This window comes from Lepisosteus oculatus, chromosome 2, assembly GCF_040954835.1.
Source record: "Lepisosteus oculatus isolate fLepOcu1 chromosome 2, fLepOcu1.hap2, whole genome shotgun sequence".
Taxonomy (NCBI): Eukaryota; Metazoa; Chordata; class Actinopteri; order Semionotiformes; family Lepisosteidae; genus Lepisosteus; species Lepisosteus oculatus.
This window is the reverse complement of record NC_090697.1, coordinates 23,269,497-23,296,174: the sequence shown is the minus strand read 5'-3', so window position 1 is coordinate 23,296,174 and position 26,678 is coordinate 23,269,497. Positions and strand designations below refer to the sequence as shown.

Here is a 26,678-nt window from a genome sequence, read left to right as displayed (position 1 = left end):
TGTAATTTGATTAAAGAGCATCAGGGCAGACCACAAAGGGGAGAGTTACAACAGTCCAGGTGAGATGAAATGAAGACATGAATTAAATTTTCAGTGTCTGCAAAATTGAGAGACCTTACCTGGGAGATATTTTTTGAATGGAAATATGAAGATGGATGTTTTTTAGATGATTAAAACAATTGAGAGAAGATTGAAGACTGAGGACAGGGGGATAACATTTCCATCAATGACGGGACTGCGGTTACTAGTGGGTGCAATGTGATTAGGTGTTCCCATCGGCATGGCCTTTCTTAGTACTATTAAGCATGAGGAAATTGTGGCTCTTTCATATGCTGATCTCCTCCAGACAGCTGTTTAAATTTTCCAAGGCGGTAGACATATCAGGCTTGTTGTTATAAACAGTACAGCTGCATATAATTTGTATATGTGGATTTGAGAATAACGCAATCAGCACTGCACAACTAACATGTGTTTGTGCTGATCTTTTACCATCTGTATAACATATTATAGACAAACTGAAAACAACATATTATCACCAGTTTGTCCCAGAAGTTCAATTAGCCTATGGTGTCTGAGTAAATGACTAGCTTAATGGTCCTTGGATCTGTCTAATCATTTTTAACCCCCATAAGAATTGCAGTTCCAGATCGGGTGCACCAATGCAAGGAATGCAATACTAATTTATACTAATGGTCTTGTGTAACATTGCGTTGTTGCACCCATAAAGTTTCTGAAACTTAAGGAAAAGATCACTGTACTAAAGGTTGTGCAGGGCCTAATGTCATGGCAAGAAAGGGCAATATTGTACAATAATCTTAGTAAGGAAATGCTGATATGCATCAGTTGTTATGTTTTTGTTTTTTCATTGCAAAGCTACAGAGTTACCTATATTTTCCACATAATACAGGAGCTCAGTAAAAAGAAAATAGAGGCAGCCAGTGAGAAAATGTGTCATGGGGTGAAAAACATGGGTGTAGGGCAGTGGCTTGGGACTACTGTATGTTTTCACAGATTTGTGCACATATGCCCAGTGTGTTTGTCACATACAGTGTTTTCTTCCTCTCTTTTGTGACTGATTATCCTCCCCCTTTAAGGACTGACAACACCTCAGATTGTACTACCTCATTGCCCTCGTTCCTTCCCTCTACCAATCAGCTTCAGCAAACACACATCGAGCTCTCAATATGCTCCTCCCCTCTACAGCTACCTCTAAAAATCAAGGAATAGGAAAATCAAAAGCAGAACTGCAGGAAAGATGCCGGGCCTGACCGGGTCTCCCCTGCTACTCTGATGTATTGTGCACAGCGCTTAACCCAGGTGTTCCCTGATATATTTCAACTTTCTCTGGCTCAGTGTAAGATCCCCGCCTGCTTTAAATCATCCATTATTGTTCCTGTACTAATATAGGACAAAATAGCTCCTCTTAATGACTATAGACCAGTTGCTCTCACATCCGTCATAATTAAGATTTTCAAACTTAATTATACATTGTTATCTCAGAACTATTGCCGATTCACATCTCAGTACTGTACAGTTTGCATATAGGGATCAAAGGTCATTGGATGATGCTTAATATGGGACTGCACACCATTTTGCAACATCTAGAACTCTCAGGTACGTATACAAGAATTATTTTTGTGGATTTTAGATCTGTGTTTAGTGCTATCATTCCAGAACTCCTTTACAATATAGTTTTACAGTTGAATGTTCCACTTTGTATCTGCCACTGAATTATCAACTTCCTCACAAATAGAAGACAGCAGGCGTAGCTAGGCCCTTATTTGTCAGACTGTCCGTTTGTGAATGCTGGCATCTGTGCTCTCCCCATTACTCTATTCCTTGTTCACCAACAACTGTACTTTTAATGACTCTTCCGTCAAAATAAGTATGTTTGCGGATGACATCACCCTTGTACAGTAGGTGTCATCACTAATGATGATGATGCCTTGACCAGGAGGGTGGTGTGTTGGTTGTGTTGGTTAGTATCATGGTGTGATGTGTTAATACCCTTAAAACAGTGGAAGTGGAGAAACATTCTCTAAACCTCCCTCCCTAGTAATCAACAATGTTGCTTTAAGTGTTCTAGAGTCCTTTTATGTTTTTGGAAGTTGTGATCTCTAATATCCTTACATAGGACAGGGGACATTCTGAATGTCTCTATAACTGTATGGTTTGTCATACATACATTAGTAACTGTATGTTTATCCACTCCAAAAGCAAGCAGTGCATTGTGTGCTCAGGCCCATTGGCTGTCATCTGTCCTTCATTGCTGATTTGTACAATTCCAGAGCAAAGATGCGGGCAGAAAAGATTGCTGATGGTCCCTCCCACCCAGGTTACCACCTGTTTCATAAATATCCCTCAGGAAGACACTACCAATCTATCAAAATCAGAACCATATGGTACAGTATTTGTACATATTTTCTAGAGCAGCCTTTTTGCTTAACCAGAATTTGTAGATATACAGTATGTGCACTGTTTAATGTTGTCTATTGTCTGGTTTGTATGTTGTGTATGTAGAATGTTTTTGCATCACCAAATAAATCAGATTATATTCCTGGTACATGTAATGTACTTGGCAAATAGAAGTGATTCTGATTGAGATTTTCCTGGCCTGTTTTAGAACTGTTAGGTAACGTAGTCAACTACAGGTTCTTCATAGTGATATAGTTTTGTTGTACACATTTACTGTACATATACAGTACTGTAACTAGTGTTACGTGTTTTTGTTTTAAAACAACATCCCTACACTTTAAAATGCAATTTACAGTCATTTAATCTTCATTAGAGCACAATTCAAAATAACATATTACCTTTTATGTATAATGTTTTTTTTCCATAATTATTGAATATACCAATTATTCTACTGGAGTTAGAATTATTGTAAAAACATGCATCTCCATTTTCTTGAAAATCTCATAGTCTTTTTCAAGAAATTGCGAAAATTAATGAGAAACAATATACTGTACGCATGTAGTAGGAAGCAAACCACATGCATTGAATGTGAGTCAAAGGTGCTCTAGGATTAGTGTCATTTGATGTAGTCATCAGTGTCATTTGATGTAGTGAAAAGCCAGTTGCTTGTTTTGAAATCAGCTGCAATTGGAGTTTTAATAGTATTAACTGGGAAACAGCCCAAAGGAAAGGTTAAAGGTACATCAGTGAAAAAATAAATACTGACAACATAGGACATTGCATTTAACAACCAAGTACCTTTTGTGATGAACATCTTGAACAAAGAAGATTAAATGGAACCTGTTGCAAGTTTTCAAAATCTTCAAAGGCACTGACAAAGTCAACACACTGCTCAGGATGAACAGTGCAACACAAACCAGAGGACTTACTGTAGGTGGAAACTACATGGAAGCACATTTAAAACCGAGACGAGGAACAAGTTACCCAGCCACATTGTAGAAGCCTTTTATAACCTTTCTTTTACATCACAAACATTTTTTGTGTCTGTGGTGTGAGTGTGTGTGCATGTGTGTGTTGTGTGTGGTTGTGGGTGCTTGTGTGTATGTGTGCTCCCTGTGATGGACTGGTGTTCTGTCCATGGTGTAGTCTTTCCAGGTGCCCTGTGCTTCCAGTACAGGCCCAGGTTTCATTGTCTCTTATTAGGAACGTACACACAATGAGCTCCTATATCCCCAATGATGCAAATATGCATGATTCCTGAGCCCATATTGCACCAATACTGTATACTGTAAACAATACTTGTCTGTTCATCACAAATTTTAGATTTTGTTTTGTTTTTGAGTATGAGGAATGACAGAAGTATAGTCACCATTACTCGCATTGACCACATTGGCACCAGACTCCTAGAAACATCATGTAATGTGTATGGAAACATCAATATTATTGATTGACTAAGTGTTACTGCCAGGGCTGTGCCTGTGCATTTAAATATGGGCATTGTAAATAATATCACAGTGAATTACTTTGCAGTAATTAACGTTATAGAGTCACTGTTGTCAATGTTTTTTTGTACCATATTGTTTTTTATATTATTTGCTTAGCAGACATCAGGCCATGTAATAACCATGAGTCTAAATGGGACTTTGCTCCTCAGTTGCCAATGACCAATGTCATTTTCATTAAAACTATAAATCATACAAATCGCACCTTTGGAATTGGCCTCATGCACCCTTTTATCCACCCCATCTCCACCTTCGCAGCTGCCTCTTGGTTACTCCTCACCCAGGTTATGGTGTACAGCTCTCTCATCACATGGCCAGGGGGCTGGCTACCTAAATACTCAATAAACGTCCTCAAAAGCATCTAGTTATTGGGTGTCATTGTTCCTCATGAAGATGAATGAAAAGATTTAAAAAATATGCAGTTTGTTTGGTCAAATCCATAAATTTAATATAAAACTTTCACCCATTCTTTATTACACGTCCATCAGATTTAGTTACACTAAAATATAGATATTTCACAGACCTCAACAAAACCTGACACTGCCCTAGTGAAGAGAGCGTTTTTAATTTACTGTAACAATGAAAAACAAACAAACAAACAAACAAACAAACAAACAAACAAACCCAACAATGTTATGTGTGTCTTATACAGTAAATATACAATAAAAATCAGAATTTGCAAGAGTCCGTTTTTTTTTAGGTCTCCACAAATGGCGAATTTGCGAATCTGGACCTTAATACATTATGGGAAAAATAGAGTATGGCTTCATGGGTGCAGTTTCCGTAGTAATATCTTTGTTGTAACTGTTGACTGTGGTATAAAGGACCTTTATTGTCAAGTGTGTTTGTAAAACTTTGTACTGTACTTTGTTCGTACTGTTCCACGCGACCTGTTAGAAACGGGCGGGCGCCGGTTAAGACACACCTGACTAAGCATGACAATAAAAACATAAACAATATCTTGGTCGTGTTTCTTATGCATTAAACACGGACCGATGATACAACATTAATTATTTCAGAAATGCTTAATTATGTGCTTAATTATTGTTACTCTTGTTAATGATAATGAGCACTGGAAACTTAAGCATTGTTTTCCCCTAAAATTCAAGTTATTGCTTGTGTAAAAGATATACTGTGCATTTTATTTATTGTTTACATCATCTTTTATTACTATTGGAACATCATTTTTTTATTACTAATGTAATTGCAGCATTACTGTACTGTAGTGAAGTTTATTGCAGCACAGTAATAACTGCTTTTTGTGTGGGACGTGCGAGAACTGAGACAAATAATTTAGGTGACCTCAGATTTTTTATTTAAACGTTTCTTTTATTTCGCAGCGCAACACTGAGTCACATAGTCTGATAACAGGTCTACTCCACACAATGTACTGTACATCTAACATTTACCTGAAGGAAATTTAATAGCTCAGCATAACCATACATAAACAAGCTGTGTCTTTACTATAGAGACCAATGCAGGAGGGGTGAAGAACAGTAGATCCGCAATATGAAAATGCTTTAAACGTGTTTGCTCGCAATGACTATCCTACTGTGCTCCCACAAATAGGCAAATTTTTGTCAGTGAATTTGGAAAAAGTGGTCACTTATAATTTTTTTGTACAGTTTGATTGAACACTAAGGGTTATGGTTCCCCATGCACACACAACACTGTTTCTCATTGGTTTGGGATTATGGAAGAGATTGTTTGAAGGGAGAACTGCCGTAGCTCTCACTTTTCTGCAACTAAACACAAATACTCCTTCCAACAAGGGCAGGTGCAGTCATCTAAAAAAATAAGGCCACACGTAGGCCTTGAATACTGTACAAAAAACGTTGAACGTTGTTGTTATGGATGCTTGTTGGTTTTACTCTCAATACAAATTAAAACAATTTTTAGTAGCTGAAATTATGCGTGAATGCTCATTATAGTATTTCCGAATAAACTGTTTTAATCTGTACAACAATTTACATATGCTAATTGGACACCACGCTTGAGTTCTGTTTAATTTTTCTTAGAATAGGTTTTGGTAAAGGTGTGTTAAAAGCTGCTTCACAATTTTAAAACACTTTTTTTTTAAATAAGTTACTTATAGTAATTCCAAAGTTAAAGCAGAAAACGTTTTTTTTCCAAACTCAAAAATTGAAGAACCATTGAATGAAAAAGGCTATATCCTGGCAGCAGAGGCATACAGCACATCTTTTAGACACAGATTATGTTTAATTATGTTTAAGGATGTCTGCCTTAAATTGAAAAGGACATCACAACCATTAAACTGACCTTCTCAGATCCTAGACTCCTGGTAGCAAGACTCCAGTATTGCTCATCTCATGTGAGACCTTATTGTAGGGCTTGACATCTGCATATCGTATTTTGTGTGACATATTTTTAAAACATCTCCAGACTTATATGGAGAAAGATGATCTAGCTGGGAATTGTGGGGAACAATTCACACATGCTCTCAGCCTTGGGGGTTGCTGATTCTAATCATACTGTATAATATTTTCACAGACATCATATACAGTAGATTTATATATATAATTATTCATAGATTTGTATATATGTTGATTGGTTGTGTTGAAAGCAGGCCTTTACTTCAAATATTTACAATTACAACATAAAAGACTTTAATGAACATCTGTTGATGAGTTTTGTTTAAGAAACGGGGATGTTATTACTGTATTTCACACCATGTGGTGCAGCAGTAAAATTATTATACTGATATTGCTGCTAATATAAATTTACAAATGCTCAAGTATTAAATGAATAACCTAAGGCTTTGTTTCAAAATACAATTTGTTGTGGGTTTTTCACAAACCTGTAAAATTCTTTTGATTTAACATGTTCATCTCAGTCTGCCATGAGAGTCCCTTAGACAAATTACAGTATTAATGGTCTACAGTTACAGTTACAGTTATTAATAATAAAGGCTTATGGTTCCTCAGTGTGACAGTGATAGAGCTACATTCGTCTCATGAGTAAATTAAGTTTACAAATATGTAATACATTTTGTACAATACCTTGCCACATCCATTTGTGTTGTTCTTTCATGTTTTTACTTGCTCTGTTTGTTCCCAAAGTGTTCAAAAGCACGGCTTTCTTGAAAAGAGGGGTGGAGTCAGCAGCAGCCAGACCTGAGATTTGACCAGCCTACATAATGTGACCTCCAGTAACTGAAGAAGGATTGTGCCATGTACTGTATTGCTTTTGGGGTGTGACGGTTGCACAGTTGTTAATATAACTGCTTCACAGAGCTAGAGCACTTGGTTCAATTCCGGGGGTGCTATCTGCAATGAGTTTGTACAGTATGTTCTCCATCTTGTTCATGTGGATTTTTCTCTGACTTTAGTGTGTGTTTGTGTTTCTCTGTGTCCTGCAGTGGACTGCCATCAGATCCAGGGTATACCCTGCCTTCTGCTCATTGCTTGCCAGGATAGTCTCAAGCTATCTCTGAATATCCACAACTCTGAATTAGATATACTGTAGTTAGAAAATGAATATAATGCTTCTCACCTTCCAGAAAGATGACAATAATTAAATTGTTGTGAAGGTTTGAGTTCCTGGCTTCTATTCCACTTGGGTTTCCACATAATGTGTGTCTTCTTTATTGTCCCCATGTCCATGTGGATTTTCTCAAGGACTCCAGTTCCCTCCCATCTTGCAAACTCTTGCTAGCTGGGTTAATCAGTGTGTTTAAATTGTGTGTGTCCTGTGATGGACTGGTGTGCCATGCAGTGTGTAGGCCTGCCTGAGGCACAGTGTTTTCAAGCAGTTTCTCTGGTCCTTAGCAACTTCCTGATAATGGATGAATGTGTAAGTGATAATTACATATGTGTACAGTATTTTATAATTTGTGCATTTATAATTGGAAATTAACTGCTGGGATTTGTGAAATGCCAGACTAAATCTATTGAATCTAGCAGAACACCAGTTATTTGCAACTGTTGGAAGAGAATGTGATCTAAGGGTTTTCAGTTTGTATGTGCTAGGAAATGAATTTCAACATAGCAGTATGTACAATAGGTGAGTATAAGAAAAGAAAATATTAGAAAAAGCAACTCTTTTACATTTTTCAGTATTAAGATCCAAAAGAACAAATGTACAAAATAAAAGCTGGTGTCTTGAAAGTCCAAATGCATTGTGTGTCAAAGCGTCTGGACAGTAATTCAATATTTTACTTTTCCTGTTTTAATAAATTGACTAATAGCTCATGGTTACAGGACCACAATCTTCTCCCCCTTTCTTCACACATGGCTGGTATAGTACTTTATATGACAATACTAAATAATCCCTCTGCTGCCTTAAATACTGTTTAAGGACTGTGAAAAGGTGACACACTATTAAACCAGCATAACAGGTGGGATTAACAATAGCTCACAGTACATCTTCAATTTCATTTTTAGGCTAGCTTCATAGCTAACTTCTGCCACTGAACGTTCTATCTCATTGACATGGATACCTGTGATTAAAGAGCACCAGCTACCATTCAATTGTTAAAGTTCTCTAATTAATATTATTTTATGGCATTTGAGGAGTAAATCTGCAGCATAATTTTACGATTATGGACACAGCATCATGAAGAACACCTCATTTGATGCCCAACTGTTCAAGTTACTGTTGATCAATTTCTGGCTCATGTGGTCCTGTAGTTGAACTGTAGTGTAGATACGTACGATATCAGTGGTCTGAACATTTAAATCCTCTTGAGGCACTGGTGCACGCTCATCCCTCTCAAAGTGGTATTGAGAGAATAGGACCAGCGTCGGATGCTCAAAAGAATTTAAAAACACCACACACGCAGGTCTTGAATCCTGGTTGGTGGTCAGTCCCAGAACACTGACAAAACGTGCTCCCTTCACTCTTATGCTTTCACGTGTACCTGCAGTCTTTGCTGTCCTCTGTTATTTCTTGCAGTGATGTATACAAAGCCATGACAAGAGGGAACTTTTCAGAAAGCTTCTCCAACATTTAAACCAAATCAAAATCAGAAGGAGACTGGAAACCATACCATATATGATGGCACACTGCGGTTGGTTGGTCAATGTAACTTAACAATACTGTCTTAAAAAATTTCCAAAACTCATTCTGGGGAGGAGTGGCAATTGTAATTCAAACCAAATGAACACACAAAACAATGCACATTAGTGAGTGAAAACCAGGAACACTAGATGGCACAATTTAAAAGGTTTAATAAGATCAGCTCATTGAAACAGAAAAGAGTAGCTAAATAAATGTGGGACAACATTTCCATTTTTGCATGCATCTTGAATACAAAAGAAAATATTCCTGCAAAACCACATTTTGAGCAGGAAAGAAGCTTGTGATGCTTTTCTTTCTGTCATAATGAATACTGCACAACCAGACGGCCTGAAAAAATTCAAAGAAAATGCGCGCACCTTAGCTACTCATTCATAACCAAGAGATGCAGTGAAAATGGATGAAAAATATACTGTTTATTCACAGAAACAGGCTTCATAAATTGACATGTTCATCATACACATTTCTGAACAAAGATCTGAAGGCTGGCAACAGCAATGCACCATACTGGCATGTGGTTAGAAAATAAGAACAAAAAAGTTTACAAATGAGAGGAGGCCATTCAGCCCATCCAACCTGTTTGGTAGTTGGTAGTTAATTCATCTACGGATCTCTTCCAGCCATTTCCTGAAAGAAGCCAGGGTATTGGCTTCAACAACATGGCTGCGTAGCTTGTTTAAATTCCCATGACCCTTTGGGTATAAAAGTGCCCAAGCTGTTATTAATGGGAATAACAGGTCGTGGAGTGATGAGGATCTTAAGGTGTTAAAGATGTAACCTTTTAGATACCGGGAAGTATACAATGACAGTGATATACAGTGTGACCTGTACCTAAAAAAACTATTTTGCATTCCATTTGAGATTTTACTCATTTTCTGTCAGAGCTTATCAGGTCAAAGCAACATTATCAGAATATGAACACATTGCTTGCTCATTCATAATCGCGTAATGAAATGTAAATGTAAAATTCATGGTTTATTCACAAGAGTATTCTACATAGATTTTAGCCATACAAGTGAAGACTATAATGCTACTTTGGAGAAATGGATAAAAGATTTTTTTAATGTAGGCAAGCGTATTACCTAGAGTCCCTTGACATTTTCTGTCCTTTATTCAGCAGTCTCTCTGCTACTGACCCTGACTATCAGAGATACCAATGATTTAAAAAAAGAAACTGACCTCAGTTTAAAAAAAAAGTAACACACTATTCCACTACATCTTTCTTAAAAAAACTCCTGTACTGTATATGTTTGATTTACTGTACTTAATGGCAGTTGTACTGTATATGTATCAGGGAGGACGTTAGCAAATAAGCTGTTTTATCCATTGGTATCTGAGACATAAGGATATTATTTCATATGATTAGAGGTCCATTTAGTAACACAGCCTCTCAGATTAAGGGGTTCAACATATTTAATCGCCAGAGAGATTTCTTCATTCTAACTATTGTATTTGTCAACAGCCTTATTTTGAATCAAGTAATTTGTTGCATCTGCACTGTGAATTACTTGGGATACCACAGGTGTCAGTGTGTGAGAAGCAGCTTCAATGAGACTCAATAACAGTTGCCCCCTCTACCCACACCCCCCCAAAAAAATCCACCTTTGCTAGTTTTGAAGAATCTCCTTGGATTATAATGACAATACTTCTCTCCTCTGGTATCCACAACACAACGCAAAGTTAGCATCGCCTTGTTTATTTAAGTTTAGTTCTTGGAGATCAGCCTGATTTTATATAAGTTTCTCCTCAAGACAAAATAAAAACATGTAGCTTCACTTTGACATGAAAAAAACACACCTGTTCTAACAACCACTTGTGAATAGACAAAGGTCTCCGAAAACAACATTCTCTCCACTGTGTACTGCATATAACACTGCATTATATTTTATGATCTCACTTTACTGCAAGGATGCATGAAGATGTCTGCATCAAAAAAAACAAGAAACAAACACATTGCACACATTATAATTGAGATTGTTTGAATGCCAGTCATCACTCGTTCGTATCAGCCTTATGCACCAATCCTTCCAATACAATTCAGTGGCAGGTGCTTTTGCGGAAAAAAAATAATATATTTATATATATTTTATATATATTTATATATATGAAATGGGTTCAGCAACTGTACAGTTTTTAATGCATAGCACTTTGCAAACCATAATGTGTAAATAAATTATAAAATACAAGCAACTCCATAAAACAAGCATCCTGAGTTTACAAATAAATTATATCCTTCATACATTACTATGGGAAGGGTAGGGTGTGTTAGTCACAGCAGCTCCAGCTGTTAAATGTGAAAAGGTGACAAGGGTGGTAAAGCATATGGGGCAAATTCAGAATAGAAAACAAGCTACTGTATATATAAACATTTAGAGCTGAAAACGCCTCATTCAAGCACCATATATTAACAAATATTAATAAAAAGTGTGTGTTGCTGTTGATCACACAGAGTCAATGTTTTCTTATAAAGCTATTTTTTAAAAATGAAACTATTAAAAAAAAACATTTCAGTTCCTTCCGATGTGTCCGTTTTTCCATACACAGAAAACCAAAACAAAAATACTTGATGATTTTTACATCAGACCTTGCTACGTTTTGTCCATTAATACATTGATTAGGACGTACATAGCCTGGCAAGAACATATAACACAGCTATGATGTGCTGTGAAATTCTTCCAAGAAAACTGTAGAATCTGTGCAATACTTCCAATAGTACAATCTTGGCATCTAGCTCCTCATGGCTACAGAATAAAGGCCTGAAGTTCGTACTCGTGGGCCTGACGTTTACAGCGTTTCATATTTGCTTTAAACCGAACAGTTTATTTTTACAGATGCATTTCACTGCACTTCACTTTCAAGCTTTAAAATCTTTTTCTTCCAAGAATCATTTGCTCAAAAGCAAAATATTGATCTGAAAACTGGCTTGAAAGCCTAAACTTAAGAATGGGAGTAAGAGGCACAACGTTCCAGATGTTAGACAGTTAGGGCCAAATGCTACAAATACTACAGAGCTACAGCATGAAACATTATAGTATACCAAGCAATGGCTCTTCGTTTCAGTCTGCTTTACCACCCATCCATCATGCTTGTAGCTATTCATCTTTTCATCTTCTCCTTCTCCTCTGTTTCTGTGACAAATATTGGCAAATGTGCGAGACCAGCAAAAGGAACTGAAAAATTGATTACAGAGAGTATAAAACCTTTTTTTAACATCAACTCGGAGTGGTCTAACAGTACATTAGAAATAAAAAAGTAAAAAAAAACAACAAAAAGAGACAGTTCATTATATGCCGCTTCCCAACTAGTATATAACAATACAAATACAAAGTACTGATAAACAGCGAGTCAGAAGGATAAAACACCAAGTATAACAAGCTGTATTTTTTTTCTTGTTTCATCTAGTTAAGCTAGCACCATCTGTACACAAATACGGGAAAAATGTTTGGATATTGAAGTCTTGGCAAGGCACTTGTAGTCCTTTTTTTTCTTGTCTTTTTCCTCTTTCTTTGCTTGGCAAGTTTCTGTTCGCAATCTGTCGGCTCCTTTGAAGAGAGCAAACTGTATATACACACAACCGTAGTTTCAAAATTTTTCTCAAAAAGTGCTCTTTTGGTCTCAAAAGAGATAACATCCTCAAATCTCAACAATCCTTACATGTGGCCCCGTTCCCCGATACACCCTTTCTTACAGTATTTCTGTATGTTTGTTTATCTGCCGATCCCAACAGGAAACATACACTTTCCCATACACATTCCACGAACAACATTCAATGGTTTCATTCAGTCCTCGCTCTCAGGGTGTCAGGTCTCCTCTATCGCCGCCTGGAAGTGATATCGAAGCAGGTGATCATCATGAGGTGGGCCTTGCAGAAGTTGACTCGGCTCTCGAGCCGCTCGGTGACAAACTCCAAGGCCTCTAGGTACTCCAGAGAGTCCACCTCGAACGTCTGCTGCAGGTCAACTGTCACAACAAAAAAATAAAATATGACATAGCGGTTTGAAAGCACGACCAAATCCTGATGTAGGTCTGAGGATAGCATATGTTAGGTTATTGAAGTGTATCATACCATACCAAGAATTTACATCAGTGTCCATTCAGTGTTTTAAATAAATGTGAGAATAAAACTACTTTTTTATCTCCTTTGATAAAAAAAAAACACAACTCCCTTTTACATTTCTTATGTATTGTGATTATTTATCTCCTACCACTTTACCATACCACTTTAAAAGTAATGAATAAAAGCCTTGCCTTGAGATTCAAAGCTAGGCATAAAACTCAAAAACTCTTTAAAACTTGGATTATTTTAATTGAAAGTATTTTTGGTACCTCAAAGCTAAAGATGCTATAATACTAACAAAAAATTAATTTACATTTTGAACAGTCTATTTAATTTGTTAATGAGTTGTGCAAATAAATATTACGTATAATACAGTAGGTTGTAAGTAAAAAATCAATATTAAAGAACAAAATTTTATTATACAACATTAATGCAACATAACCATAAATCAAGTAAATTTGGGGAATTACTGTACTGCTACATCTGAAATGTATGGTTCTCAATACTCTGTAAAGGGTCTGTATGATTCTCATTTTGACAGCAGTGTAACCACTTTCAAACCTGATATTCCTACTGTAGATTGGCAGTAGCATGAACTAGAGCTTAGGGATCTGGAGACCAGGAGATTGCTCTTGTACTCCAACGTTACATGCATTGGTCAAGTAAATGCCCTGATGCTCAAATCGGTGTCCATATAATTGCTGTAAATGAAAATTCCTTGCCTTTACCAGACAAAATCAGAATTCTACATGACAAAGTAAAGAGAAAAACAAATCTCAAAACCTAAACAAGGCTGGGCCTGATCAGTACTGGTATGGGAGACCTGTAAGGAAAACAAGGTTTCTGGTATAAGAGGTACTGGTGGACCAGTAAGTGGCGCTCTTTCCTGTTGGCCAGACTTTCCACAACCAATGTTCCAGAACGATGAATGGAACAGCAGGAGCTGTACTGACTGCTTGGTCCTGTGGCATTTTGTGCAATGGTTTCACATTTCCTAAAATTGCTTGCGCAATTTGGCCTACCTAAAACTAAAATTTAATTCAGAAGGAAGAAGCAATTTCTCAGTTTTGATATTCTGTGTAGTAGGGCTAAAGGCACATTATGGTACCAATGCACTTTGTGCACTTCAATGGTAGCTGGAGTAAACATATATATCCTATATTTTAGGTGCTTTGGAACCCTTTTGGATGCAAAATGTTAAATACATAAATTGTTTTTATTAATTTTGCTAAGCAGCTAGTTTTTCACCTCTGAATAAGTGAGATTAGACATAAAAGAAAGTTGCCATATTGAAGGACAAGTGCCATTTATCATTAATATTTAATAAAAATATCAATGTACCCATGTACAGACATAAGAAGGACACGTCTGATGTCACTTACATTCACTAGTCCATTTTTCAGGCTCCAGCATTAAATGCTGTTTGGTCACCTCCAGTTCTTTTTTCAGCCAGTCGTACTTGGCACGAACTTCAGAAATGCGCTGCTGTCGATGCTCCAGAATTTTCAGTTTGGCACTGAAGTAGACCACCTCCTAGCAGCAAGGAACATTAAAAGTGTGAGACCATTAGCAAGCATGCCAGGTCTTACACTAAAGCAAGCTGTTTCAAGAAATAATAAAAAAATTGCACTTAGCTGTGCCAGACCTCCAGACACGGTTTCTGAATCTTGATAGAGCAGACTACCCCATGTAGAGATTTTATTATTTGTTTTCAAGAGCACAAATGAAACAAATATCAAGGGTGGCTTTTAGGCAGATGACTATCAGTGCAGTTGGTTATGAGATTACTCCTGGTTCAAGCTACTATAAATAAGTCTTTTTTCTACTAAAGGGACAAACTAATTTCAAGGATTATTTGCACAATATATTTAGACAAGAAGAATTAGTGATTCAAAAGAATTATATCTACCCATTTCCTAACTGCTTCATCCCAGTATGGGTTCGTGGATAAGCGGGAGACTATCACGGCAAGCAACTGGTGAAAGACAGTGTTGACCCTGGACAGGGCGCCAGTCCATCACAGGGCACAGGGCAATAAAAGAGTATGTATTTTATTTAACACAAACACAACTTAAATGGTTGTTTAATTAGGATATTTTGAATTACCCGCATGTAACATAAAAAGTATGGTAGTTATCTACTCAGAAAAGATACATAAAAGTCTTTCATAAAAATAACAACTCTTTTATTTGTGATTCCTACAATGTGTATGAAAGTACAGAGCAACATGTCTTCCTATTATCAATGACTGGAATCAAATTCACTCCTAATGCACATCACCTTCAGGATTGTATGAACTGGAATATGGACAAGTGTCTCCTGACCACGTTCCTTACCCTGCTGCCTGCCCCTCTTCTCCTCTGCAGGCGCTCCACATCGTCTATTTCATACACTTTGATCTCGAATGGCTCGGCCATCCCTCTCTGTGCAGGCCGCAGTGGCCCATCCACCCAGCGCAGGCCAGGGCTGGGAGTGGGCTTCCCAACTGGAGACGAGGTGTCCAGAGTCAGGGCCGGAATCAGACGACGTCTCTGGGACCCTGCCGACCCCAGAAAAACCTCATCAGCCTTACTAGCCTTACTGCGAACACACACACACACAACCAAATTTGTATTCCTATCTTTCGGGGTCTTCATTCTGTTCCTACAGACTTACATCTGTGAAGGAGAGGAGGCCATTTGTGATTAGGCCCATTGAGTTTGTTTCATTTATTGTAGTTAAATGATCTGAGGAACTCATGCAGCTGTTTCTTAAAAGAAGCCAGGGGTATCAGCTTTGACAGCACAGAAGGGCAGCTTGTTTCAAATTCATACTGTACAATCATTTGTGTGAAGAGATGCCTCCTGTTTTTGGTCTTAAAGGCATTTTACTGCACTTTCCACTTTTTGCACCCTCGTGAGTGTTGATTCTAAAGAAGTGCAATGGTGCATTACCTCAAAGAATTCAAGACATCCCCTTCTTGTCTTTTTTATCGCAATTACGATTATTCTACATTCCAGCAAAAGAAAACTCAACATGGAATGAAAATACAATATGAAACAAATATTCCTGGTGAAAAAAATTAACTTCATTTACAGCTACAGTACTGTACTTACAATGACTGTTTTTGGTCAATTGGTGTATCTCTGTGTTTCCAATTTTGTTTCTGAACACTGATAGCGGTGCACGCACACAAATTATTTTTGTTTTTGTAAGGACTGTCCATGCTCTCATATTTTATTTTTATTTATGAGCATATTGTTCCAAAGTGACAAAAACTCCATGTGGGAAGAAAACAGGCCACAAACCAATAGTTTGGGCACTTTTAGTTTTAAAGGATGCCGCTGTCCAGATTATATCTACTGCAAGTAGGGTAATTTGCCTTGTGAGGTACTTTTGTACACACAATGTATTTTTCTCAAGGGTTGCTTTCCCTGTGATGATATTTTCACACATCTAGTAATACTCATATATTCAAACGTTGATAATCACTACAAATTTCTGTTTCTGTTCACCTCAGCTTTACAGTGTTGAGCGCAAGGATATAATTTTGTTGTGTGTCAGCACTAATTTGTATTGAACTATAGAGTTTTGAACTGAAATCTAGTTCTACATCACAATGGAATGCATACAGAAATACTGTAACTCTGAAATGTGTTTTAAATCAAACATTTTCATTTGTTTTATTATTTGATTTCTGGGTGAGAAATTATCACATTTTATTAACAAGCGTGTTGCAAACCTGAAGAAACAATATATTAACACATGGTTTTTAAAACAAGTTGTAAAGTGTTTCCTAGGTGATCTTAACAACACCACACAAATTAAAGGCTACATTATGTTTGACATATGAACTGAAATTAAAAAAAATGTGATTTTTTAAATGAGATTGGGGAAAATTATTTCCACAAAGTCCTGTGTAACATATTAAGAAGATATGTCAAACTTCCAAGAACCCTTTATTAAGTTCTCCCAGGTGTTCTATTTTCTGGGTCTAAAAGCATTCAAGAATGTTGTTTGTGAACATACATACTGTAAAGAAGCAGTAGAGGAGGTTAGTTACTAGTGCCAAGGAGATTAAATGAAACAGATTCAGAGGTCTTATCAGGCCATGACACATATTAACAGGCCCTCTTCTGAGTAATTTATGAATGGTATATATTTGCATGCAAATTAGTAGCCACAGCAATTTATTATTTGATTGAAAACACAGGGATGTGAGTCATTTAATGGCCTGTGTAGTTGCTGGCCAAAAGAACAAGTATAATTATCTAGACGTCTGTAATTCTCAGCAAATTCATTTAGTACCTTTTTCTTATCCTGTTTCGTATCCATCTAACTAATATCCGTCAACATCTATCATTCTCAAAGCCAGAGACACTCTATTCAACTGATTAAATAATTTCCATCTTTCTCTCTAGCCACAAGCTTATTCAACTTGGCCCCCAGCTTGTACTGAAAAACAAACATTCAAAATGTGATTATTATGCCCACTTTCATTGCATTTACTACAATTTAATGTTCTTGCTATAGTGGGAATCAATATAATTGTTGCAGATTGGGAGAAAGGTGATAACCAATACAAGTCATGAGCAAAATTTGCTTATTAAGAAGGTCTAAGGGATTGAGAGCATAATTCCAATCCTGTTGTTACACAATACCGACAGTGATGGACTCATATTCCACTTTTTCATGCCTTTTGCTTGTTATGTAAAATGGGGGCTTAAGTTGTACATTTTCAATTTGCCTAGTCAACAGCGAGTACTCCACTCTCTCCCTGATCAAAAATGAGCTACAATGGGGTATTTGGATCACTTGCACTGAGCACTATGTTGAGCCCTTTAAGCTATATGCAACACCAACTCAAACCTGGACTACAGTATGTGGATCTGTCATTAGCTGCCTGTGGCTGGGAGATTTGGAATAAAAAAGAGTCACACAGCTAGCCAAGTGCCACTGGTGTTTGATAGAGTGTCCTCGAATTTGCAGTGCCAGCAGTGAGAGAGATATCACTTCTCATTAATGCTCACTCTCCTGAAAGTGACTGGAACTCACGGTACAGTATGTCAAAAGGCAGCTGCCTCAACAGCAGGCATGTCATAATCTTTGTTACCTATGTACTGCAACAGGTATCAAAATCAGGAGCAAAGCTTATCAGCATTTAATGTGGTCCCTTGATTTTATTTACACAGAAGATTTTAGGGCATTTTGTTTTGGGTGGGTTCAACCTCACTCTAATATGTCTTAGTAAAAGAAAACGTATTTTCTGTATGAACTCCTAAATACAGTTCATCTTTGGTTTCAGCTAAATTTTGCTGCTCTTTTGGTTGTTCTAACTGCCTTGGAGCCTTTGTAAACACTTGTTTATTGATAATAACATTATCATAGTATAATACTTAGTGTTTTGGGTACAACTATTAACACACTTTACCACCCTGTAGCCTGATCATGTCAGACTGAAGAAGATAAGCAAGGCTGGGCCTGGTCAGTATTGGAATTGGAGACATCCCAGTGGGAAATCAGGATACTGCCGTGCCATTAGAGGATCTGTATATGTGGACCAGAATTTCACAAAACAATGTGGCTGGGGACACTGTGCTATAAGACGTACTATACCAGACTCTTTCTCATTTCTAATCAAGATTGCCATTTAAGAAGTGCCCACCTTCAACTGACAACAGTTGTCAGCAGATGACAACAAAAACATTGTACTTTTCATTCTACCACATTGTTTTGGACTCCGCCACCGTGTTTGAGAGATGTTCTGGATTGTTGCCTTTTTATTATTTAGTTTTTCCAAAATGTAAATGAAGATGTTGACAAGAGCTTTACAACTGAAAGAGTAATTTACTCTTCAACTGCAACAGCAAGTACCCTATGTCTGTGACTTACGATCACTCCTACCCGAAGGTCGTTCCTTGTCTACTACTGTTATTATTAGTCAGCTGTGTGGAGTGGTGGTTAGGGCAAAACTGTAGATTCAACTCCAGAGTGTTGAATCTACATACTGTATTCCCTGATATACCTTGGGAGTGTTTGTCTAAAGTCACTTGTATAAAATGCCCATTTGCAATGGGAACAAATGTATATCATTTTAGTGATTTACACCAAAAATAGTAGTAAAATTAAGAATATGTACTGCATAATACACTGCTATGCGGAGCTTTTGTTCATAAAGTCAAATAAATGTAATAATATGGCCTCCATGTTGCAAAATCAAGGTAAAGCACTCAAGATTACTAACAAACCCCATCAGAAAACATTTGTAGATACTGTATAAAATCACAATATTCTAGTCATAATACTGTACTCATAGAAACTATCATTTACTTAACATTTCTGTTTGATTGGTAATGTTTCAAGTTATGTTGATTATTTTTAATTAATTTGTGATACTTTGTTAGCTATTTTTCTCAATTGTAAACAACAAAAAATATATACCTGCTTTGCACTGACAGTTAACGCTTGCAAAATCAATGCTGGAGCTTAGCTTATGAGAAATGCATAAGACATCCAGAAAGTATAATGAAATGGCACTGCTTTAATCATTATTCTGTGGGTGAATATCACCAGCAGTATTTTTTTCATTATAATTAATGACTTGTAAATTGGTGCAACATCCTTTATCACTACTGATTTGATCTATCACTCCAAGCTCTTTGCACTTCTCATGTCCCAGTAATTAAAAAGGAAAATCCTGCCTATCAGGAATCCTTTGTTTTTTTTAATTTGTAGCTCACTAAATTAGACAGTACACATGATGAATACAAGCTCACTATGATGTGTATTGTTCTTGTTCTATCTTGGCCCAACACCTTATAAACCGGTTGAGAAATGAAATGGATTTAATTGCACGGCGTGACACTAGTGGTTTATTTATACCTCAGATGACAAAAGAAATTGAATGAAGGTGAAGCATTCTAGAAAATAATCACATACATGTGTAATTAATTTCTGCAACATTGTACATGACTGCACAGAACGCAGTACAGAGAGAAGGGAACCGTCCTCGGTGAGGACTGTGTCCAGGATCATGTTGCACATGGTCAAGCCTTCTTTCCAACAAATTGCAGACACATAAGCATACTAAGTGAACTTTAAAAGTTTTAGAATTTTCTGGAAAAAGATAAGTGACATCCTGTGCCACCCCATGACAAGCTCCCTCTTTCTATTTTGTCATTCTACACAATGAAATTACTGTTCTTTTTTGTCAACTGTTCTTCTTCTTATTATCACTACTGTAAATAGTAAAACTAATAAGAATTATTTAGTAATACATAATACTACTGTAAATAGCCCAAGACAGTCTGTGATTGGCTCTGCTGTAAAACGTTATCATCAATGTTCATTCATTCTAGCCATGCTGCTTCTCCCTCATAGTGAATGAGCATTAGTTAGGGGTTATTGTTAATCTTACTCAGTTTCTTTCAAATTTAATTCTACGCTTAACAAACGGCTTCATTTTAAGATAACTTTAAAAATTAAAATCGTATGTTATGGTACAGAGACCATGTGGTTCTGTTGTCCTTTTTTGACAGCTTTTTATCAGAACTGAAGAGATATTATTAGAACACGATTCTGTCATTTACCAAAATGGAAGTAGTACCATTTTCCTACCCTCAAGAAATCATCTTCACCATAGCATTACGTTTGCTTTAAAAGGCAAAGGTGAATATTTACCAGGTTATACTGTATAGCTGTCTCATGGACCATTCACTTTACATGTGGAGGTCAATAAACTAAACAATGAGGGGGCTTACCTGTATTGTTCCTTTTCTTTGGATTTTTGAGACTCCTTCGGCCGCTAACAGAGCTACTGTTCTCACTCATGGAGTCCTGGGCGGATGAGGCGCTTCCTGTTGCCTCACTGTCTCGAATCATGCTCTCATAGCCACTGCTGCCCCCGCTGTGATAGAACAGAGCTGTTTTCCCCATGGCAGGAGGTAGTTCTCCACTCAGGACGCTGCTGTTGTCACTCCCATGGCCACTGCTGCAGCGGTGGGGCTTGCGGGGAGCAGTAATCTTGCTGTAGGGTGAAGGCAGTGTCTGAACGACAGGCTTCTCATCTCCAGGCATTGCTCTTTCGTCAGAGTCTGAGGCCCCCCGGGCATGCCCAGATCGTGAGCCACTGCTCCCTTGGAGCAGTTCAGAGATTCGTCCATTGACAGCTCTCAAGGGCAGTTTGGAAGCTAGCCCTGAGCCACGGTTCCTGCTCAGGGACTGCGTAGACCAGGAAATCTGGTTCTTCCCATTGGGAGGTAAGCTGGAACTCCTATTCACAGACTGAGGGAGTGACTTAGTGGAGAAGCTCAGTGTTTTGGTGCTGGAAGCGGACAAGCTTCTAGCTTTGGGGCTGGCAAGGAGAAGTTTGCTGACTGCCGAAATCTTCGACTGTGTTGACTTGGGAGACTGAGGTGTACTGTTGTTCCCATTCGAACCTGTGGGTGAAGACACAGAGCCACGGCTGAGGCTCCGGCCTGTCCTAGGCATGGTACTGTCTCTTCCCAGACTAGTCTTGGAACCAACTGAAGTCAGGCTCTCAGCCCTTTCTAAAGACAAGCAGTCATAATGCCCAGCGTGGGACCTTCCAAGGGAATTGGTCCTGTTGGCTAACTGCTCTAACTTTGCACTGAAGAGCCTACTGCTGCTTTCTACATTTGGACCTTTCAGTTTTCCGTTGCTTCCCAGGTCATCAGGAGTGCTTCCTATGAAAGTAAGTGTCTGGTTTACTGTTTGATTACTGCCAGTCCCATGCTGGGGGCTTGCTCTATTTCTCTGGTCCAGACTGGATTTTCTAACAGGAGGCAGTGGTGGGATTCCTTTAGGCCTGGAAAGAATGCATTGCTTTGCTGACATTCCCCTCCTTTCAAGTGTGGCTCTTGGGCTGCAAGGAGTTGAAGTCGTAGCCCCTATGCCATTACAGTCCCCACCCATTAAACGAAGGGAGGACTCTTCAGGATCATCTTGCTTGTTCAAGCGGTGCCATCCCCTAGGCAGACTCCCTGTCTTAAGCACCTCAGCTGAATAAACAGGACTGTGGCTCTCAGAAGCAGATAAAGCCATCTCACACCCATCGACAACTCTCTTTAGGTTGTCACAGTACACTGGGGAATTGGCGACTTCCCCACTACTTGAACTGAACCTATCAGCAGAGTTCCAGTTTCTCATTGGATCTGAGGCCCTTTTTTCCAATTTTGCTTCAGAAATAACATCTTTAGCTTTGGGCTCATCATTATCTTCTCTTTTCAGCCAGGGATCATCAAATTTGATATCACTGGACACAGAAACAGCTGGTGCTTTGGTTTCTTTAATCTGAAGGGACTTTAAAGCAGAACATTCTTGATTCGAATCCTGCAGAGACCCTGGTTTCACTGGAATGCATGGACGAACAGTTATATTTGCCTTGATGGGTATATAGCTGTCTGAGACTAAAGTGGGCACATTAGAAATGGTGATGGCTGTTTTGCCCATGGTTGATACCTTACAGTTTTTAAGAGGAGATACCTTGTTAGACAGGCTCTTCTCATGAACTTTCTCTGCAGCAGCAAGCAGACTTTCACCTCCCCCATTCCGATGCTGAAGAGAATCATCATGTACATCATTATGTACATCTTCTGACAGGTCAGTTAGATGGGGATCTGCCATAGCCTCTCCTTGTCCATAGGACTGTTGGGCAACAAAGCTGTGGCAAGACTGCTCTCCATCACTACCAGTGCTCATTTCACTGAGCCAAGAGCTGATGGAAGAACAGCGGCTACTGGATGTCAAGGCTTCTACATCCCTTTTGGGGACCGGCAGGAACTTGGTAATGCTAACCTCTGAAATTGTAGCCGTGGTGCAAGCTGCAGCGGTGGAGTAGCACTCCAGATCTTCACTGATGCTGCTAATTATGCTGACTGGACGAGAGCCAGAAGCCAGGGCCTGGACAGAACAGTCACTGTTAAAGCTGATAATGCTGGTAGGCCGTCCATTTTCCATCACGCCACTGATGGTTAATTCTTCCACCAAAGTGAACACCAGCTCATCCTCTCCATTTAGCTCAAGAGGCTGCTGCACTGTCACTGTCGTTGTGCTTTTCACCTCCTTCCTATTCACCACTGACTGCTGAGTAAGGTCTTCTGGCGAGGTCTCAGTGGATCCAACACTAGTGAAAGAAGAGGACTTCTTCATGACCTGTGGGCTCATTCCCACAGGTGATGTTCTGACTTCAGGTTGCAGCAAAGATTCACTGGAGGACTTTCCATTGTCCTTGTTCATACTCTGTGATAATAGGGGGGCTGAACAAGGCAAAACACCTTTCTGAGTATAAACCTTGCAGCGCTGGGATGGAGAAGAAGGTGGTTTATAGTCCGAGGTTTTGGTTAAGCTGGCGATACCCAATCTGGGAGATCCCATGGGACGTGGTTTTGCTTCGCCAGAGCTGGTAGTATTAAGGGACTCCTTGCTACTATATAGAGTGGAATTTTGGGCATTCTGCAAAGAACCAGTCTGTATATTGCTACTCCCTGTGACACTCCTGCTTGAAGAAAATGTAGAAATGCTTGGCAAAGCTGTGAGAACACTCTCAGTGTGAGGAACAATGGCATTCTGAAGAGCCTCCTTTAATTGTTGTTGTTGCTGTCCGTTAGACACTTTATCAGACACATGAGACTCAGAAGCCGTTTTTATTTCAGGTCCTTGTGTCAGCAATGATTCATACTTGGGCCCTGGATTTGCAGGAACCTCTTCAAAGGGAAATTTAGTAACCTCCTCACTACCATCAATGCACTCCAACCTCTCCTGAAGCTCAGCAAATGTGTTGCACTTCAGGCAGTCCTTCTCGTGTTTGCCAGTGTCGGCACTTTCCTCCTGCACCAGCTGTTGTAGCTTCCCTGGCTCTATCTTGTTCTTCTGTAATGATGGAATGATGGGCACAAAGTCTGGAGGTCCTTCATTGTCTGTCAGTTCCTTGTCAGACAATGCGGAGCCATTGGGACCCACATAGATGACAGTATCACAGGACTGTTCACTGCTTGAGGAGTAATCTGGATCACTGGACAGGTGCAGCAGAGGAAGTTCTGGGTCAACCACATTTCTGGAATGGAAGGGTCTCAGCTGGGTGGGGCGGCGCATTCTTCCTTCTTCACAAGAACTTTCGCCTCCAGAAGAACTTGAAGTGTACTGCTTTAAAGACAGAAACACTCTAAAGTGTTACGCACATTTTATCTGATTTCAAAAGCCTTATGTATCTAAGAGAGCTTCATTATGTAAGAATATCAAATTAAATTATTAAATATTGCAATAGCATGTGTGCAGCAGGTTCATGCATAAAATGTTGCACATTTGACAAGACAATTGTTTTATGTTTTTACCATGATCACTAAAACTAATATTTACTGAACTCTTCACACTGCAAAGGAAATGATATGGACAAAAGTCTCAAAAGTGTGAAGGCAGCCCAATATGTTCTTCTTTCTGCTGGAAACGTCCAAATCCAGGTGTGCAAAATTAAAAAACTTTGGGTCAACCAATGTCGGAAAACTGATTTTGTAAACTATATCCAAAACATAATGCATGATACTCATTTTGGGGTTGATGTGCCTATTTGAGAACGTTACGTCTTTTATTCTAAGAGAAAGCCAACAAAAACATTGTAACACTAATCTGGGCATATTTCTCCTTAAGACACTTACTTTAGTTTTCTTCTTCTTCATCCTTAAAACACGGGATGCAATCTGGATGGTGGACAGCGTCTCTGCGAAGTTGCTAGGAGCTGCAGAGATATGTGCAATCATGGTGGTTCGGCAGTTCATGTTCCCCAGTGACTCACGGAGTAGCATGGTGAGTTTGCTGTCCCTGAACAGAGAAAAAAAAAGAGATGCATTTCAGTGCCCGCAGTGCACACTGTTACAATGATGACAACACAGTTCTATTTCTGGACACAATGCCAATGAGGTAGTGCTCGCTAATTTTAATGTAATATCCTTGACAGCAAATGCAATTTCGTTCCCCCAAGCATTGGAGACTATGTACAGTAAATGTTCCCTTTCTAGTCTAGACTAAGGCAACTAAGTGCAGTAGGTTTCTATCATTTACACGCTCACGGGGTTTCTTGTTTTTCAGTTTTATATTCTCATTTGCTCACGCTGTTAGCAATTCTAATTTTAAAAATGTTAATGTCTACAGGAGTGGTAGCTCAGGCCAGTGTTGAAATATGCATTTCTGTTTCAGGCACTACATATCACTGTTATACAGCTTTCTGCAACTGGGTAAATTCATGTGATAAAATTCATTGCCGATTAAGAGCTCATGCATGGATCTGGAAAGATGCATCTATAAGATTTTGTTCTATTCACAGACATTGCCTTTGTGAGAGTATAAGATCTGAACTACCACTGTGCCATGTGTCCTATTATTTAAATAGATCTGGATTATCCTCTCCTAAAAAGGGGGTTTTGCTTTATATTCAGCTATAGTTCTCTTGTCTAAGCAGGTTGTGCTGCAGGTCTTACTTTGTTTTAAAGGCCTTGACATTATATTATAAAATTATTTTAAAAAGTGCAAAACAGGCTCCTCAGCTGCTCTAGTAGTAAGGGCACTTGACTAAGCACAAGCGGAGCTCTATGATCATGGGTTCGAGCCTGTGCTGTGACTAGGATTCCCCAAGAGACAAAGGCAGGGCGAGATTAGTCAGTCAGGGCTCTCCTGGCTCTCAGGAAGAGTGACCACTGTGGTCACCCAGGCACTTGCGAGCAGGCAGTGCTGTCAGTGAGGGATACACTTCTCCTCCAATCAGGGCTCTGCTGCCTGTGATGTGTTATTAGACCAGTGGCTGAAAGGCTGGCCGGGCAGAGCAGTCTGCCTACACTTCCTCATTCTCAATGATGGGCGGTCATGGAGTTCATAGCTGTGAGCCGAGACATGAAAAACATACACCAGGGGATTCCAAGTCTGGTCGGTATTAAACAATAAACTCACTCTAAAGCACCAAAGCAGAAAAGATACAATTGTCTTCCATGTTTCCAGTTTACCTCCTTACAGTGCATATACTGTAGTACGTTAGTTATGATTAAAGATAGGCTATATGAATAGGACTGTGTCTCAATCACAGTGCAATAGTCAATAAAGTCATTCTTATTTTCTGCTGTATCATTTAATTAATTAACTCTTTAATTTCCATTTTTACCTTCATGTTAACTTGAAATTTCATACACACATTCAGGATAGTATGACATACAATTACTTTTTCAAAAATATTATCTGAAATTCTATTTTTTACTGAGATGATTAATTATTAGACTATTACATTAGAAATGACATTAAAAATGACATTAGAAAGTTATTGATTGTTGCTTAGCAACATGGCATTTAATCAAATCATTTATGGTGCTGTCTTTTTTATTAAAGAAAGACTCGGGGATCTTGAATGGCCTTTGATTTCCTTTTCTAAAAACTACTGCACTACCAGAAACTGTACACATTTAATTCTGTTGATAAGTTATCCATTATTGTGTCCTCTCACCTCATATGGTTAAGTACACTTACACTATGAACAGAAGACTGCAACACCTACCCTTTCTCCTTCACTTCAGATCTATGATGCACACAAGGCTTAACACTTTGTTGTCTGTTCTGTCAAGTCTGTTAATATTTTGTGTTACTTCAGTTTAGTGGAGCTTCAGTAATAACAATTGTTTGCAATGATCACA

General features: G+C 38.5%; 1 protein-coding gene across 2 annotated transcripts in view; it reads right to left on the bottom strand.

The window, feature by feature from the left end:
* Window positions 1-9,086: 9,086 nt before the first annotated feature.
* kif26ba (kinesin family member 26Ba) overlaps window positions 9,087-26,678 on the bottom strand; it is a 185,162-nt gene continuing 167,570 nt past the window's right edge. The window contains exons 11-15 of one of the 2 annotated variants that reach the window (XM_015351854.2): window positions 24,663-24,825; window positions 20,751-24,153; window positions 15,348-15,550; window positions 14,394-14,544; window positions 9,087-12,914 (exon numbers count right to left, since the gene is read on the bottom strand). In XM_015351854.2, coding sequence (XP_015207340.1) covers window positions 12,766-12,914; window positions 14,394-14,544; window positions 15,348-15,550; window positions 20,751-24,153; window positions 24,663-24,825 — 4,069 coding nt within the window. In that variant the 3' untranslated portion in view covers window positions 9,087-12,765. The remainder of the gene's footprint in view (window positions 12,915-14,393; window positions 14,545-15,347; window positions 15,551-20,750; window positions 24,154-24,662; window positions 24,826-26,678) is intronic. The other variant, XM_006626041.3, reaches the window with a different exon arrangement.